The 19,394-nt window shown below is 41.1% G+C and overlaps 1 protein-coding gene across 1 annotated transcript in view; it reads left to right on the top strand.

The window, feature by feature from the left end:
* Positions 1–16,690, top strand: part of arhgap35a (Rho GTPase activating protein 35a) — a 58,370-nt gene extending 41,680 nt beyond the window's left edge. The window contains exons 3-7 of the mRNA XM_029516898.1: positions 4,827–4,968; positions 10,611–10,688; positions 11,765–11,896; positions 13,347–13,452; positions 14,439–16,690. Coding sequence (XP_029372758.1) covers positions 4,827–4,968; positions 10,611–10,688; positions 11,765–11,896; positions 13,347–13,452; positions 14,439–14,934 — 954 coding nt within the window. The 3' untranslated portion in view covers positions 14,935–16,690. The remainder of the gene's footprint in view (positions 1–4,826; positions 4,969–10,610; positions 10,689–11,764; positions 11,897–13,346; positions 13,453–14,438) is intronic.
* The last annotated feature ends 2,704 nt before the right edge of the window (positions 16,691–19,394 follow it).

Here is a 19,394-nt window from a genome sequence, read left to right on the forward strand (position 1 = left end):
ACAGTCTTGTGTCAGGAAATAAAAATTAACTCTTTGTGAAGGTTTTTTTTAGTTGTGATTTGCAAAATCTGAGTTTGGAATCACCATCTCATGCATTGCATCCACTGACAACATAACCATTAAAGAATACAAAGCAGTAGTGATCTAATAATCCGCATCAGTAGCATCAAGTTAAAGCAACATAGTTAGCTGTTCAATGTAATGCTAGTGCAGTAAAGTATGTGCCTCCCCATTCCTCTGTCAGCTTGGCTTTCTTTACTTCCTTCCTTTCATTCTCTCAAATTCACAGTGTTTGTCTTCCCTTCTTGCTGATTCATACTTTCTGCTTCTCATATTCCTGTCACACTTTTTCTCTCTCTTCCCATTAAGCTCTACTCACATCTCTCTTTCCCTACTATTTTTCTGTTTGAGGATTAAAAAAAAAAAAAAATCCAATTCTATCTCCCACTTGACTTGTTCCCAGTCTCTCTCTTACCCTCTCCTGTTAATTTCTAGGCCTCTCACGTGTGTTGTGGTGATAGTTTTGACCTTACACAGTTAGGCTTATCAGCCTGGCATGCTGCTCATTCAAACACATGGCGTGGCAAATAAGTGCCAGCTGCATAGGAGGTACAACAGTGTGTGTCGTGCCCATACGTCTTTGATAATTACCACGCTTGTCAGTAGGGTGGAACTGGAGTGGGGTGATTAATGTTTTCATACACAAAGCTGTGATGTCAAGGTACCTGTGTGAAGGCTGCCATTTTATGTGCCTCCTTACTTGACTATGCTTTACTTTTGTGCACTAACTATTGTCCCTTGCTCAGTGCCATGTGTGTCAAATGTCAGGCAGGTGAAGCTTATTAGTCAAACTAACTACAAATGAGGTGGATAGATCAGTCCAAGCTCCTTGTTAGGGAGCCTACAAGGTCCATTAGCACTGGCCTTGCCCCCCCCCCCCCCCCCCGGATTCAAAGGAATCACTAAGAAGTATTAGATGCATTGAAGATCTATGTTTTACATCAGATTCTCAAGTAAATTTAAGTCAGCTACATTTAGATCATTGGTCTAATTAGGATGGGCGCCATAGTGGTTAGCGCTATTGGTCGGGTTTGGTTCCCGGGCCTGGGGCCTTTCTGTATGGAGTTTGCATGTTCTCGCCATGCTTGAGTGGGTTTCCCCCAGGTACTGTGATTGTTCGTCTCTGTCTGTCTCTGTATGTTGGCCTGGCGGCCTGTCCAGGGTGTACCCCACCCTTGCCTGATGTGAGCTGGGATTGGCTCCAGCAAGCCCCGCGACCCGGGAACAGATAAGCAGTTGAAGATGAATGAATGAATGGTGTAATTAGTGCCCCTGGTTTGTGCCCCACAGCAGGTCTGGGATCTGGATATCCACATTACAGGTCATTACAGCTTAATTGTGGTGGTAACCAAGTGATCAAGTTCCATCACTTGTTTTCTAAGCAGCTGGCTCAAAGCTCTGTCCAGAATTCCATTAAGAAGACATATTATTGAGTTATTTAGGCACATCAGGGAGATGTACTGTAGCAGTGTTCATGGGTTCACATAAAAGTAGTTATTTATGTTAGTGCAAAGTCAGATTTTCAATTGGTTGTCAATTGAAGGTTTGGGCTTATGCAGTGTGAACACTTTACCATTTGGAACCTCAGGGTACTGTCAGCCATTGTGAACCATGCCAGGTGGAAACACATAAATGAAAATAGACTGAAACCACCTTAAAATCCCCTTTACCTGAGGCACTGATCAACTGTGTGTCTGTCCCGCCCGGCCTCCCTCAGTGAGAGGCCGGACATGTTTCCTTTCTCTCCTGCTGCTTTTTTCAAACCTCCTCAGCCAGCAAGAAGAATGCTTCAAATTCCTCAGTCACCTAGTTCCAGTCTAGTGTCCTCATGCAAGAAATAAGAGGGATTGCAGGAGGGATAAAAATCAAAAAGAGGAGCAAACACAACCTCAGGCAGAATATAAAATGGAGCTGGAGAGAAAGTTATTTTGTTAGAAATGATGGAACTCCTTCTTTTATGCGTTGCAGCTTCGTGTTTCAGCATCCTACAGTGTGTAGTGTATGTTGAGGCACACCATGGTGTCTGTATATTATTATTAAGTATATGTTTTGTTTGTCTTTTGTGGTCGAAGTCAGTTTTGTCTTCTCAGCGCTGGCAGCATATCCTGTCTCAGTCAGCAACTAAAAGGAGTGGCCAGAAGGCAAAACTGCAGGGGGAGAAGACAGTAAGACAGAAAAAAGGGTGGAAGGGTGGGGGGGCTGTGTGGAGACAGTCTGCTAGGCTGAGATAGGGCACAGATACATGGCGCAGTCAATGTGATAGGACACAAATAGATTATTAGCTGGTACTTAGGAACTGAAAACCAAATTGCCAGTGAGTTTCGTAGCATTGTGTTTATTATTACTATTCCTTGTCATTCAGTTAATTAGTCATGTTTTAATCAAATAGTCATGGATTTTTTTTTTATGGATGTGTGAAGAGATTAATGCACGCTTCATATGTACAGTAGGCGGGATTGCATGCATCTTGACGCAGGAGGGCGGGGGGAGGTGTTCTTGAGTGAAGGAAATTCCAGTTAGGAGTTTGCTCATGTGGGGTTTTAATGGAAAGATAACTGACAGGCTGGGAAAGCATTCAATTATTTATCCTGCACATTTCAACACATGGTCTTTGTCAGTGTTACTGAAGTATCGCTTGACATTTTTTCATGTCACTGGAGCCAGAATTTGACATGTGAGATGTGAGTATTATAGAAAATTTATTTACAGGCCAACTCTTATATTAATGCTTAAAAATGCTAATAATAAATTATCAATGGGTATTTTTTAATAACATGCTTGTGCAATATGTCTTTATAAACATATAACTGAGTCAATGAATGAATGAATAAACAAATTAATGAATTATTTAATGGAAAACAGAATTCAAAAACTGTGAATTGTGAATCTACGCTGGAAAAATTTGAATAAATGCTAACTAAATAATCCATTTTGCCTGTTTTTCCCAGCATCCAAGGAAAGTTGGCACATTTTTCAGCATTAAACACATTTTTCATCCTCTGCTAGAATATTTAAGAGGTTTGCTGTACTATTTCATGGAGAATTAGCTATTTTTAAAAGATCATAATTTGTACATGATTTCCCTTTCTTACTCATCCAAATCATAAAGCTCACATAATCCTCCTAGGCTCTTAGATTTTTTTAATTGACAGATGTATATCAGCTCCGAACACTACATTTTTTGCTTCTAGTTAAAGAACACAGAAGTTGCATTTGAAAAATAAACAGCATTTTTATTTTATATGTGCTCAATTCACTTTTCCTAAAACTATTACAAAAAATTTGCACAACATAAATGATAAAATATACAGAATTGCCATTGTGAGCTCTTCTACCTGTTATATAAACACCTTTTCATGTCTCTCCAGAGAGCACTGTACTACTTTACTCTGAATACTGTGTATAATTCTAGTTAATTTATCTAAGCCCCACATCCCAAATGCATAGGCTATCACAGCAGAAAGACTAGCATTATGAAGTTAGGTATATGGAATAGCCAGAATAGTGACATGCTTTCAGATTGTTCCCCCTGTAGAGTCACAGTAAACGCACTAAACATCATAAAATGCAAGTGTTTTTGAATTTCTACAGTGTGGATTGAATAGAGAAAAAGAATAGAATAGAAAATAATAAAAAACGCTGCCAATAAAAGATTTATTTGTCAGTGGATGTTTTCTCCTAAACCATTTCTTTGTGGTATTTTCCAACATTTGCAGTGATAGTGTCTAAATCTGTTTACCTCTGCAATATACAGCTGCAGATGTATCAGTCAGGGTCTATTAGGTAGTTGCTTAATATACTTGGCATTATACTTCAGGTAGCAATATTGATAAAAGTATAAAATAAGAGAATAGTCTTCAGACAGCGTAGAAAAAGCCCAGGCGAGCCCTTACCAATCTGCTAAATCTTAATTAGTGTTTCCATGCTTGTTTCCATGAGTAGCACGGTTAGTGAGTGTGTGTATATGTGTTATCGAACATGCTTGGTGGAGTGTGGTGAGGCCAGTATCTGGAGCAGAGGGAACGCCACGCTCTCTATCTCTCTAATGAGCACTTCTGCTCTTTTCCTCTGTTTGTCTGTCAGCCCTGCGCTGCACTCAGTCTATGTGCCCAGCCAACCATACCTCTTTCCCTCACCACCCAACCCACCAGGACAGAGCCTCAGGGGTGGCTGACAGACTTACTAGAGATCCAGGCCTCAAGGGCCTTCAACACAATCCCACTAAACACCATTAAAGTGCAGTACAATTACTGCAGATGCTACAGCCATATGGAAGCAGGCAGAGAATATTGCGGGAGTGTATTGGAGGTCTCTTAACAAGAGAATAACAGGAATTAGAGAGTAATTAAACAATGAATAAGAGTTTGATTATCTGAGAGCTGCAGTGCAGTAGAGAGGGGGGGGGTAGTGAAATACTGAATGCTGAAGGAAGCAGGGCTTGTATTTCATTGATGCATGCGACAGGAATGTATGATTACATATCAATTTAAGATTTGAGAGAATGTGTGGGATGGTTGTGGTTATGCATATATGTAGGCCGTTTTGCTCAAGTAGATTAAGTAGAAAATGAAAATAGTCATCTTAAAATAAGGTTGCGCCCTCTGCCATCTAAATAAAGTCAATGCAATCGCAATCTCTCAAGAATCGGTGTCATTTCAGAAATATGCTCCTGTGTCAACATTGTCGATGTCAATCAGGCTTTTCTCTTTTTCTTTGTGATGCTCCCACCAATCCGATCTGCCTTTCTTTTGTTTCCTTTCTTACAGAAACCACGTCCAAAGCCCAGGCATTCCATTTCAAAACCCAATGAAAGCAACTACTTCGGGATGCCCCTGGCCTCCGTGGTCTCTCTTGAGAGACCAATCCCTGTCTTCATTGAGAAGTGCATCCGTTTCATTGAAACAACAGGTAAGAATCTGTTCTACTTCACATATTACAGCTTGCAGAAGGTTCCTGGCACCCAGCCATACAAAACACAGGCTGTTGTCTTCAGCCATTTGAGAATTACCTGTTTTAAAATGATTTAAATGGATCCTTTCTACCCTACCTACCTCCCTTAATTACTCTTTTTTTTCCCCAGTCATTTTTCCTTATCTTAATCCTCCTGTCTGGTTGGATTGTTACCTGCCATATGCCAAGAGTATATTTCTGTCATCTTCCCTTACTCACATGCAGACTGTGCTTTCTTTTGTGTCCCCCTTATTCTTTGTTCAGGTTTGATAAATGGTAGTGTGTTGCTGAGCTGTAGGCTTTACAGGTGAGCCCCTCCAGGGACATGAACCAGGTTTTGCTGTCTCCATAACCTCAATAGTCAATAAAAACCAAATGAAATATGACAAAGCAAATTCCATATTTGCATATGCACATTACTCAAATATCATTATCAAGGGTTTTATTTGGAAACTACTAAACTGGCCCAGGGAATAGCCATGGCGACTGCTGTCTCTGGTGGTTACAGTGAAAGTGTTTTCACGAGCTTCACAGTGAGTCATCAGGGATGTGGAGGAATGGGAGGATGAGAAAAGCCAAGGAGGATTTGAAGCAACAAACATGTTCGTCATGGAAATGTAATGTTAGAGTGATTGTACGCATTTAACTAAAAGTCTGCAATCCAACCTTAACCAGGATGTGCATTAGCTGGTGGTTTAATGCGATTAGCCAGCACAGGTCCAACAATCATCCTCTCCACAGATGTGGTTGAATAACCTTGGCACTCTGTTGACCAGATGCTAAACCCCCAGCCAGGCTGATCTGGTGCTCCATTGGCCTGTGATAGCCAACCTGCCCCTCACACTGCCACCAGCTGTTCTCACTGTGTTCACTGTGTGCATGCTGTAGACATTAGCATGTCCTGGTTGCAGAGATTGTGTTATTATGGCTCCTACCCCTCAATTTATTATAAGTATAAAATAATCAATAACAATTTATAAACTTAACACAACTAACTAATACCTATCTAAAAGGCCTGTCCCAGAAGAGCATCTTTGTTTTATGTTACTAGCTTACTGTCTTACGCTAACCCTTCCATACTGAGGTAATACAGATTTTTTTATTTATTTATACCTGGAGACTGGTTTCAAGCAGATCAATATTCTTAGCCAGGTGAATAGTAAAAGACAATGATGCCTTCTGACTGCAAAAAAAATTTAATAAATTCTCTGTAACATGCATCACTAAAACATCATTGGCAGATCTTAAAGTCTGAGCACAAACTTTTAAAAATCCTCTGCTTGTTATAGAAAGTGGAAAAATGTCAGGAATCACTGTGTCTGTGTCAGTTTGGAACATAAGAAAAGAAGCTGTCTTCTTCCTCAGGATATACCGCAAAGTGCAACAACTCCATCAAAATAAATAATTTCTCCTCACGCAGGTAAAACATTTCCCACCAAAAGTACCCTTATGTGTGCATCCACACACGATCTATCAATGACACCCTGCCTAAAAGTAAAGCTTTAATATTCCCATATAATACCTGTATCGGTGCAGTTGTTTCTGTATGCCATCTTAGACTGACCAAAAATGTAGCCTTATAAATGTATGATTTTTAATGACTTTCTTTTATAAGGATCTGCTTGCAGACACAATGCAGCAATAATCCCTATAGGTTCATCAGCAATTATTTGGGAATGGATCTTTACATTAACATGTTTTTTGCATGTAAATAATGAAACTTCGGCATTAATTCATCTTCAGTGCAGAAACATAGGGATAGACTCATTTGTCTTTACATAGTCTTTAACCTTTGACCTATTAGTATGATATCAGAAGGTTAGATAGTGAATGGGTGCTTGATGATTGTTATTCATATTGCATGCAGGTAACTCCTACTTATGGATTTATTGTGTTCATATATTTATTTTTTGGTTGAGTACTGAAACATTGCAAACAAAGACTGTGCTGGATTTCTAATTATTATTTAGGGGAAAATATTGGAAAAATTGAATTCAGCCTATTCATATTTTTGACTGCAGGGTTAGACTGTAAAAAAAAAATGCCTTTTTCCCCAGACAAGGGAGGACACGGTGTCAGTATTAGTTTGGTATTTTTGTTTAAATGTTTGACTTGAAGCGCATTTAAAACTTAACAAGACTTTATTATACTAAGTAATGACTTGTGTTATATAAAAATTTCTGTGATGTGTTAGATCTAAATGAGGTATTTTGTCAAAGCACTGGTCTTGTTTACTGACATGCCTTTGCATTCCACTGTAATCTCTCTCCTGATTAAAGACTGTATTTGTGGGTTGCTGCAGCCTCACAGAACTGCCTTCCTCTGTGTAGGAGTGTGCGGGTAAAGCTCTAGATAACAAGGCATCACGTTTGATTTCACCTCACCCTGTTCAGATGTTAACTGGAGCAGTCACAGCAGTTTTTTCTGGATGGAGGAGATGAACTGGTTGACTATGACTTTTTATCTGTACACACTTTCTGTGCGTGTCTACTCATGAAGACGAATATAAAGCTCCTTTAGAGGTGTTTTTCCAATTTTTGCCCTCACTCACCCCTCCAGTAGTCCTCGTAATCTATGGTTTCCTTTCTGTTTCTTTCTAGATGTCCTTGTTTCTCCTGCTCCACTCATCCACCCGCCCTCTATCCCACTACCTTCACTTGTCAGATGTGATTTCTTTCATCATCCTCCTAACCCATATTTCTATTTTCTTTCGCCGTCCTATCGTCCTCTCACTTCTCTCAATTAGGCCCCCACCCCCTTCATTGCATTCTCACCATCCTGTCAGTGTGCTGTGTGAATGTTGCCAGGTAATGTTATAGCCCATAGCTCCCTCATCTGATCAATATCACAAGGTAGGAAATTGGATGAACATTTGGGCTCAGCTCTTTTTTACGTGTTCAGCCTCTGCTTATCTTCTTTGTGTATTGCGAGCAGTGCTGCCTCTCACTCCTCACAGCCAAATTCAAGTGTGTGCATAGAACTACTTTAGTTTACATATTGGCACATGCACTACATAATGGCAGACCCAGACAGGGAAATGAGTTACAATGTATGATTGGAATTTGATTGTAGTTGCTGTAAGTCAGCCTTTTTTATCCTGTATCAGCATCTACAATCTGTGTTACACTGACACACACAGGAAATTACCACATACCACTGACACTGTGTTTGTCACTGTAGTGTGAGTAGATAGCGAGTGATGTGGTGAGGCTGACCTCAGACCTTCAGCTTTGCAGCTCTATACTTCCCTTTACCCTCTACCTCAGACCGAAATACTCACAGCTGAGACCCAAACCCAGCATCCTGCCTTCATTCTTATCAGTCAAAACATTGTGGCTAATCCTCTTACAGTGTTGTGTTCATGTCAAAAACTTGACTTTTTTATCTCTGTGCTCAGGTCAGCCTGCTACAATACCATTTGAGAGCAGACATTTTGGCAGAACATGTGCTAATGTACTGAAGAAACATTCAATTTTCTGCTTTTATATTATCTATTCAAAAGTCTTCATTTTATGGTTCCACTCTCTTTGTCCTTGAGAATAATGGGAGTGTATGTGGTGTTTTGTTATTTTCCTGCATTCTGAGTTTGTAGAAAAGCAGCAATATAAAATCAATCCACAGTGACTGCTGTTATCTCTCCTGAGCTTTGGCTTTTTCTCAGTGTGGTAGCTGCAGTGCGCTCTTCTCTTGGGTGCCAAGGTGATGAATGTGTGTTAGTATGTGCGGGCATATCTGCTGGCTGTAGGAGCCTCCATAGCGACGTAAAGGGCAGCACCCGGTGACTGCCTGTTTCCATGGTGAACTATGAAATCATTCTCTGGGCTGCTGAACCCAGGGAAACTCTGGGTCTTGCCTGATGTGGGATCAGCTGGAGGGTAGTCAGACAGGAGGACAGCTGCTAACATGAACATTTATAACACTTTTAGCATGTGTGATTGCAGGTTTCTGGCACTTTCAGTGTTACTGGAAATTCTGAAGTCACCATAGATTCGGTGTGTTTTCTCGTTCCTGTCTGTGTAAAGTGGATGAGGATAAAGGCACCAAAAGCTGAGCGTGTTAATGATTTATCTGCCTTGTAGTGTGAATTGATGATAGCCCATAAGAATGGAAAGTGATCAGTAGAAGTTATCCTTTCCATCAGGGCTTAAGAAGAGGAAAACATTGGTTTGCTCAGGAAGTGCTCATATTTACATTAACCCCAGGAAGGGCTAGTGCTTTGTTTAACCTTAGAGGAAGAGGATGCTGCTGTCTGTTTTGGAGAGCTCCCCTTTCTATACTATCATCTAGAAACTCCATCCATTGAATATTCATCCACTCCAACTGTTTTGAAGCGCCTTCATTCCTGTCACTGCCATCTTATCAATGTTATGTTGTTTCAAACTAAAATACCGTCCTTCTATCAGTCCCCTTATCTCAGCCCCTTAATTTTTTCTTATTCTCTCCCATCAGTCTGACCCTTGCTCATTTGTGCCTTCACACTCTAGCACTATCTTTTCTCATCTTGGGTTGTTTTTCCAGTTTGCTACCTTCTCTCTGCACCCTCTCTTCCTCGCTCTCCCCACCTCTGCTACACTGCTCTCCGCCTCCCTATCTTTCTCCCATCGTTGTTTTCCTTGTGTCTGGCTAGAAAAGCTTTTGTGGATAATTGATTGGTAGAAGTAGTAGATCGATGCTTTATGCCTTGACTGTGAGCTCTCTCATTTTCTCCCTGTCTGTCTCTATCTCTTCCTCTTTCTCTGCCACTGCCCATCTCCCTCGTCCCTCTGGATTGTTTTTTGTCTCGCTGAAGTGCTAGCAAAATGTGAGTGAAGAAGGAATCAAGGTTGACAATCTTTTTCTAAACTGGAAAAAAGTATAAATGAACTCAAATGAAGTAAGCTTTCTTCTATGCCACCTAGCCATGTGCCCTTCTTTTCTGGCACTGTCGGTCTTTGACTTGGTCGCTTGTGTTGTTCATGTCTGAATATATGTGCACTGTTAAAATTCTACACTGGAGGGGATATTTACTAAGTTGACTGCAAATTATTGGCAAGGGTGCACTATTCAGCATTACCGCAGTTAAATGTATCATATTTTTTGAGATTTTCCTGACTACACTTGTCTGACATGATAAACTTGTAATACTTGCAGACTTTGATTCCTGCTCTTTTGTCATGTACTGTAAAAGGGATGAATGGGTTGCTCATGTTGTGACCTCATATGACTTTCTGAAGTTTTATTTTTTGCTGCCCTTATGCTGTCAGTGGGCATATTTTGCACCTTAAAAAAAGAAATGTGTTAAATGCGTGTCACAAGAACTCAAAACACAATTTTTACAACTCTGACAGTGTAGTAAATATAAATGCAGTTTGGCTTTCTAAAGGAAAGCTACACATCTTAAATAAATAACCCCCCAAAATTGAAGTTTGTGTGAGTGGACAACCAGACAGTTTTAGAGCAGGTTTAGTAACTTTGGATGGAACCTATACACCTTATAATAATTAATCAATGGGTTTTATCCTGGAGGGGATTGACCAGCAGCTATGAATAGTACTTTTGGCAAATTAAATGCACTAATAACATGAATGAATAATAACATTCCCCTTTTTTCTCTCCACAAGGCTTGAGCACAGAGGGCATCTACAGGGTCAGCGGGAACAAGGCAGAGATGGAGAGCATGCAGCGCCAATTTGACCAAGGTCTGTTACTCTTACAGCAAGCACACATACATGTGTATATTTGCTCATTATTTTCTTAGCTATGTACTTGCACGTTGGATGTGAAAAGTCCACATGTGTATGTGTGCTTCAATCTATAACAAACCTGGATCCCCTTAATTAACCAGGGAGCATTTATTCTGGCCAGGGAATTGGCTTTTGCGTCCTCTTAGACAGCAGAGCTGCCGCCTCAATCATCTACCTTCTCCTGTATGCGGGTGCACATTCACATGTGTGCATGCTCATACATGCTCTCAATGTGTGTCAGTCTGGTGGAGGCAGTTAATTACCTCCAGATTGGTTTGGCTAATGAAGCATGTCGTTCCTGAGATAGATAGCAGAAAATGGCCTGTGTGAGAGTGTGTCCACGTCTGGTTGAGGTTAAATCCAGCTCAGGTAATCAGAGCTGAAGCTCCAGGTTGAATTATTCTGGGCCTCAGGTTGTTGGGACAAGACAATTACAGGTAAAAGTACAGCACAGGTGTCTCATCGCTGTAAGAGTTAGCACTTCATAAGTTCCCTATAGATTTAGGTAACTCATTGCAGGAGAAAGTAGCAGCAGAGGAAATGCACTGTAGATGGGAATGTGTGTAGCAAATGCATCTTACATTTTTCTTTTTGCCAATACCACCTTTCTAAAATGTAACCCTTTTTCAGATAAGTCTCTGCTTTTATTTGAGAAAGTTCAACAGATTTGACTGATAGGAACACCATTCTAACATTTATATTTGTACTATGTTATACTAGACTTCTGCCCATCGAGAATACCGGCATGGACAAATTAAAAATTTAAATTTAAAAAACAGTGAATTGTTGACTGCCAACAGTACAATACAATTTCTAACAGTTGACCAAGTTATATTCTCTCATGTTCATCATCAGTTTGTAGCCCAGTTTATGTGTGACTCAACATTTTCAAAGTGAGCTGCACTTATAAATTGCACTTGACTAAAGTTGTGATGTGTGATTCAAATATCTATTCTAATGCTTTTTTTTATTATTATTATGAATTAATTAATTAATTAATTAATTTATTTATTTATTTATTTTTTTTTCAGACCACAACCTGGATCTGGTGGAAAAGGACTTCACCATTAATACAGTAGCAGGGGCCATGAAGGCCTTCTTCTCAGAGCTGCCAGAACCTCTGGTGCCCTACAGCATGCAGGGAGAGCTGGTGGAGGCCTTCAGTAAGTCCTGCAGCCGTGGTGTGAGGGGGCGAGGGTGCAGAGGGATGTGGGAGAAAGTTGTTCACTTAAACACCAGGTGTATTGGATTTTGCCTGAAATCTTTTTCCCTTCATTGTAACTTTACTTTAAGCCAACAAGCAAAACTCCAAATCCATCCATGGGGAGAATTGGATTTGCTACTTGGTGAGGGACTGGGAAAATGGGAAGAAAGGGAAGGAGGAGAGAATATTTAAGGCTTTATGGACGCAAAGGAGGATGTTGGGATGATGCACATGATGGAGAGTAGCAGGAGCCCTTTGGATAACAGAAGACAGTCATATTTTAGATAAATGATGGTGCTCCTGTGCTCTCCGTTTCCTCTCTTTTTCTTTTTGTGTCCTGTAATCTATTGGAATAGAGATTTAAGGCATAGCTTAGTCTTGCATCTTGCCAAAGAGATTTACCCCTGCGCTGCATGGCTGTTGCTCACTGAGCTCGGTGTGTGTGTGTGTGTGTGTGTGTGTTGTTAACGGCCCCAGCGAGACCCTTCAGCCGTGACAGAGACCTGATAAAGCTTCAGGCTGCGCCGCAACAGAGTAAAAGAAGAGACGGTGGAAAAGAAAAGTGAGGTGCAGTTACAGACAAGAAAGCTTTCATTTGGTAGGGAATAATAAATTGGGCTTGGTAGTTCAGAATTTGATTTATTTATTTATTTTACTGCTACCACGCTGGTATGGGGAGAAACATGATGGTTTAGAGGGAGCCGTGTTGGTAGATTTTGGTGGCTGTTGTCATGGTGACACTACTTTGAATAAGCTGTAGGAAGTTTTGATAATTAATGATGGAGATACAGCAGGGGGACTTGGATCTGTATGATGTAACTCAGCCTCAAATCTGTTTTTGATCCACAGTGACCTCATTGTGGGAAAACAAACTCAAATTCTCTGATTGTAAGTCATGTTTGTGATGTGGAGGAGAACATCTGCTGTTCTCACTGCTGCTCTCTGCCTCACTCACTTGCACACAGGATGGACTGTGTAAGTGGGTGACGTCAGCATTTCTGACTCACTCCTCACTGCCATCAGCCTTAACACACCCAGTGGACGTGTGCGTTTGTGTGTGAGTTGCTGAAATAATCGCAGAACACTGTGATGGGTGGATGCTTGGTATGATGTGTGTGGTCTTTGTCTTGATTTTGTGTGTGCACGTGCGCGGCTGTTACTGCAATGTGTGAATATCACCCTATTGTAGGATCAAATAACTGTGTCCTGCACTGATTTTTGTGAAAGCTGAATCCAATTGCTTTAACTATGGTCTTCAAACTCTCCTCTTCCCTGCTGCACTCTCTCCACATCCCTCTCTGGGTACATTCTCTCCCCTGACACCTTTTCTTCAGATTCTGCGAATCTTTTATTTCAAGGGCTTTTCTCTCTCCCTAACCCATCTGCTTTCTCTCTCTTCTACCATTCAGAGATCAACGATAGGGAGCAACGCTTCCAGACGATGAAGGACATTCTGCGCCGTTTCCCCAAGGAGAATTACGAGGTCTTCAAATATGTCATCAGCCACTTGAACAAGTGAGTGAGTGATGTGGTCAGGGACGGCCTCGGACAGCCGCGCTCACTACACCGTGGGTCAAGTTACCTTGCAGTGACATCAACAAAAGCAGCACATTGACAAAATAGATTGAGTCATGATCTGGAGTAATGCAGTGGCTATTTAATCTCTGATATTGTATGTGGATTTTTATCTGTTATTAAATCTGTCATCTTAAATATGATGCACTGACATTGTAGTGTAAAATCAAAAGTTAAATCTGCGGGACACAATGAAGATAAAAAAAAAAAAAAAAAAGCATGTTACACAGTTACTCTTCTTCACGGTTCTCGCAGTCCAAGATCCAAATGTCTGCACTTCAGTCTTAAAATGTTGTGTCATTTTAAGATTTGTTAACCCAGAAAGATGGAGAACAGATTAAATGTTGGATAATTTATCATCTCCTTTTCAGGATCAAAGTGAGAACTGGACATGTGGGGCCACAATGTTTATAAAAGCACTCTATATTTCAAGCAGTGGGCATTTTTACCCTTGTAAGCGAATGGTTCTGGGAAATGGCAGAGTCGACCAGTTGGTTCAGGGGTTTGGTCCAGACTGAAACGTCTGGATGGATTGACATTATATTTCAGACAGACATTCATGGGCAGGCATGGAGGATTAAACCTTTCATCCAAACCTGCAAAATCTAAATATTTGTCCAACTTGAACGTACTTTGAGTTTTGCGCTAATCAGCAAATGTACTAGATAGATAGATAATACTACTAGTGTTACTACTAGTGTTATCACTACTAGTTTAATAACACTAGCAGTGTTATCTTAATACTAACATTGCACTTGCTAACTATCACAAAACCAGTATGAGCACATTCGCACACTCGCATTAGAGCGATTGCCATTGTTGTTTATAATTTGGATTACATGGAGGTGGACTTGGTAGCAGATCCTTTGATCTGAAGAGGTGAGTTATGGCCTCTCTTTACACTTTTTGATCACTTTTTTTCCCAGGGTGAGTCAAAACAACAAGGTGAACCTGATGACCAGTGAGAACCTCTCGATCTGTTTCTGGCCCACACTGATGAGACCAGACTTCACCACCATGGATGCCCTAACGGCCACCCGCACGTACCAGACAATCATTGAGAGCTTCATCCACCAGTGTGCATACTTCTTCTACAATCAGCCTCTGGCAGATGGCCTCCCCGGCTCCCCCACCTCTACACTTTCGTCAGGGGGAGGAACCTCGGCCTACTCCTGCATGGCTGGAGGCTACTCATCCTCGCCAACTCCGTCCCCAACTCCCTACGTCCTCCCCGCCACACCTCCTGTCATTCCTCACTACGGGCCTCCTATCCACCACCATCACCACCACCACCATCACCACCACCATCAACATCAGTCCCCGTCCCACTCCCCACCTCCTACACCCCAGTCCCCAATCCCAGCCTTGCTGCCGCCCTCCCTGCATCCTCATCACCCCCCTACAGAACAACACACGCTGTGAACCAGGGATCAAGGGAAAGAGAGGAAGAAGAAAAAAAGAAGAAGAAAACAAAATTCAGAAAGGTTGAAGGGTTCAGGATAAAAGATCAGGGACTGAAAAAGATAAATTTAAAAGAGAACAGCAGGGTTAAGAGGGGAAGCTGGGAGAGATTGACTGAGCTGCAGTGTGTACAGGGAGAAATCTACATGTTTGGGAGAAAAAAAAGGGGCATTTGAGCCTCTGCTGCTTTGAAAAAAATGAACACACTCACAGGACAGAAATGGGGACCACTGAGGAGCCTCTGAACTGGCAGTCTGAGCTTTCTCCCTCCTCACCACCTCATCCCTTTGTCTCTCAGTCTCACTTCATCTAGACCTGCCCTCCTTGCCTTATAGAGAACCTATACACAAATACACTAACGAAGATTGAGATGTTGCCAGTAACTGTTAAAGGGACTCAGGGAGGGACTCCAAAGTAAGGTTCAAGGGGAATGTGAACTCTGTTGGGATTGTTTCACCACACACGTATACACAAACAGTCAGAAACCTGAAACAAACATCCAGTGGCTATTGTGCCTCTGACAACCATTCTCCTCAATCCCTTAGCCTCTAGCTGTGCTGAGAATTTTGTTGGCCTGCACTCTTTTTTTTTTTTTTTTAAATTTTGGTTTTTTGGATTGTTTGTTTTGCAAACGGACTTACCTGCTGTATCAGTCTAGAGGCCGTAGCTGGGACAAAGTGTAAGGAAGCGAGTGAGTCCTGAACACAATTGTTTGTCACCACTGTACAGAGAGGACTAAAGCAAGAAATGCGTTGCTACTCGCCCAACAGGATATTTGGTCCTCCATGACAAACATTCCCATCTGTCAATCCCACACGTGTGTGCGCACACACACTCAGACAAAATCAATTTCAGTCTGCGTAGTAGGCCAAGCACAGAAAACAAAAATCTCAACCGACGGGATCTGCTGGACAGCAAATTAGAGCAAAGGATTATGGGTGCTCTATCACCCACGGCTCCTCCCATCTATCTCAGTGTGAACTCCGACCTCATGCTGTGTCCTTGTAAACAAACAAATCCTGTGTCTACATTTGCATTCCCACTGTGTTTTCCTGTTACGCTACCTATATCATTTGCAAAAACACAGAAAGAGCCTATCTGTCAGTGAATGGACTTGTATGTAAGTGTCTTGCTGGCTGGCCGTCTGACTGCGCCTGTATCCATGCTTCGTTGTTTTACATGAATTTATCTGCATTAGGCAGATAGTGGGAATAATTCCAGTGTTGGACCTTCACCTGTCATGTTGCTTCACTCACACTGTGGTGGTTTAACAAGCGAGTCAGTGCTGCAGTTTTCATAGTAAGGACCTTGTTCAAAAAGCACTTTTCTGAGCACTTTGAAGGCACATTTTAAATTGGAGCTGCCATGACATGACAGCCACAGTTCACTTTATTCTCAACTCTACTCTCTTTCTCGTCCTCGCTCTCTCTCTTGCTCTCTCTGGGAGCACACCACTGACATCTAGAGGAAGAAATTAATATTGCAGCCATAACCTTACTTCCACTACTGCATGGGTGTACCTCCACTTTCCTTCTTTGGTTTTTGTAGTGTCAGATTCTCATATAGGGGCGACTATCAAAATTAATCTTATGATAAAATTGATTTTAAAGCCCATGAACTTTACTAGTGTGAATAAAATGTAAAAAAAAAAAAAATCTGTTTTAAAATTTGGTGCTCATCAATTGAGATTATACAAATTCATGCTCTGATATGCAGTGAATGAAAATTCCTCTTGGTCTTTTGTTGTTTGCTTCCACTCTCTCTGCGTGCACCAAAGCACCCAGCCATTGGTAAAGTGATAACACCAAGGAAATTATGACTTACCAGATTGTGTGGCACAATGTAGCATAAAAGGATGGAAAGTAAGAGCTTTTTAATTGTTGAACATAATAGTCAACCACCACCACAGGACTCAGCATGCTGTCCTTTTAGGACACAGTGTCTGGCCTCAGGAAAGGAGACTCAAACCTGTTCTCTGGAGAAATATAATTTGCAAGACTGTAACCACTACACCAGTTTCCCCCCCTAGTCATTCCCTGTCCAAGGGGAGACAGTTGGGTCTGGGAGAGACAGCAGACAGAACAGACAGTCCATTCATCCGTCTGCATGACTGGAACGGAGCATCACAGAATTCCTCGGCCCGGCCTGCTGTTACCATAGAAACCAGCTAGATGGGACTCGAGAAGAATTGCTGAGCCCTGATTGAAGCATTTGGAGTGTGTGCACGCATTTGTGTGTCTGTGTTTGTGTGCACACAGAGAGTGGGTGCATGAGAACCTATGTGTGTTAATGTTAAGCAGGTGCTCACCAAGGTCACTTAGTCTGTTTGACACTAAATTGCATCTCTGCGTGACTCCCCAGGTTGCCCTCTCAGCCTCAAAGGAAAATTGTATCCAATCACTGATGAGCTCAGTCTACACTACCTATTTACTTTATGTCTGGGTGTGCGTATGTGTGTGTGTTAGAGGAATTAAGAGTGAATTTTTGGGTAGGTTTGAGCTAACACGCAAGCAAGCAGTGCTTGGCAGACGGCCAGACATCAGCGTGATCCAAACAAACGTGAAGGAGAGGAATGCAGTTCTCCTTGCGGTCATTACCCCACTGTGTAACCCTGTTAGCTCGTCCAGATTACACACTGATCCACAGAAAGTGTGGGAGAGACGGGGGAGAGTGAGAGGGAGGGAAGACGGACAGGCAACAAATGGGTGAATGGGATCATTATTTGGGAGACGGAGGAAGGAAGGAGGAGTACCACTGGTACATGTTTGTGAGCGTCGACCAGTGGCGTTCCCTGTGTATATCAATGTGTTAATACTGAACTGACTGTGAGGCAGCCAAAGACTGGAAAAAAGGTCGAGGCAAAGATGGGAAGCAAAGTGACAGTTTAGAAGAACAATTGAATTTAAAAATGTGACTTTGGTTTGGCGATAATATGTGGCTGCAATGCTTTTTTTTTTTTTTTTTTTTGCTTTTTTTTTTTCCTTTTTGCAACAATGGTGACAGATGTCTGTTAAGTTAAGATGAGAAACAAGCAAAACTATATTCAAATGGTTGTTTATTGGTATGTTAGGGGGTCTAACACTTTGCCCTTTAGTCAGTGGTGATAGAAAAAAAAGTTTCTTTTTGTTTTATTTTAAAAATTCATAAAAAAAAAGGTTTTTTTTTGTTGTTTTTTGTTTTGTTTTTTTTTTTTACGTTTTTTTTGTGAACGACTGAGAGACCAGCCCAGTATAGTGCATGATTTCTTCCTGACAAAGGAAGAGGGCTACACCACTCTCATTATTTAAAGAGATGATTAAAAAAAATATTAAGAAATGATGGGGGAGGTGGGTGGGTGGGAGGTAGAAAAAAATAATGAATGAAGTACTGTAAAATGAAAACATAACAAACAAACAAACAAAAAAAAAAAACATTATTTGCCGAGTATGGTAATTTGTCTAAATGGGAATGGTGTATTCAGCAAGGCCTTATGTGATCTGTATCATAGTTAATAAATCAAATCTTGTAAAACCCCTGCGTTTCTTGCCTTTTTGTTACATATGAGGAACAGCTGGCGCATGGAAGAAATTCTGATCAGGTTGGTGGAGTAAAGAGAATTTATGAAGACAGTTTAATGGAGACAATTCTTTGTCAACATTTTTTTTTTTTTTAAAAAACAAACTTGACTTGAATGGTTTGGACTGATTGACTTTTTGTTGGACTTGTGACACATTTAAGAGATGTCAAGATGCATCTCCTCCACAACTGCATTAAACCTGTGACTGGTTTCATTAAAAGTAAGTGTTTATAAAATTGCAGGAAATTCCAACATTGTTTAAGTCTCTTTCATACCATGTCAATTATCTTGCAGCCCCTGTATTCTATATTGACTGTATTCTATATTGATTCTATAGTGACCTGACCTCACGGTAAGTATGTAATACTCAATAGTTAAATTACACAATGTCATAGATGTGTGTATATAAGCTGTATACTAAAATAGTGTGAAAACATGAAATAATCACCTAAAATCTTTGGTACATCTTCAGGTAAGACGCATTACACTGATGCAATGGATTTTGTTATTTTAGGGCCTTCAGAATGTATCCAGATCCCCTCTCTTTTTGAATAATTCATTGTTTGGTAGATTGGTAAAAATGGCTATTTTAGCAAACTAGATATGTAAAAGGGGGAAAAAAAGAAACTCAGAAAATATTTTAGAGCTGTAATCAGTTTATGTAACTGACCCCTACAGATAAGCATTAGAAAATGAGAGATACTGATAATGTTCAGCCACATTGTGCTCTAAAAGGTTTGTCACAGGTGATAATCTTTGTGCCATGTTCTATCTTCACACTATAGACGGACCCTGAAGCCACAGGAGGTACCCGCCGAGGTCACAGCGCCCCCCGAGACCCTCCCGGGCTCAGCCTGTGCCATTT

This window comes from Echeneis naucrates, chromosome 13, assembly GCF_900963305.1.
Source record: "Echeneis naucrates chromosome 13, fEcheNa1.1, whole genome shotgun sequence".
Lineage (NCBI taxonomy): Eukaryota > Metazoa > Chordata > Actinopteri > Carangiformes > Echeneidae > Echeneis > Echeneis naucrates.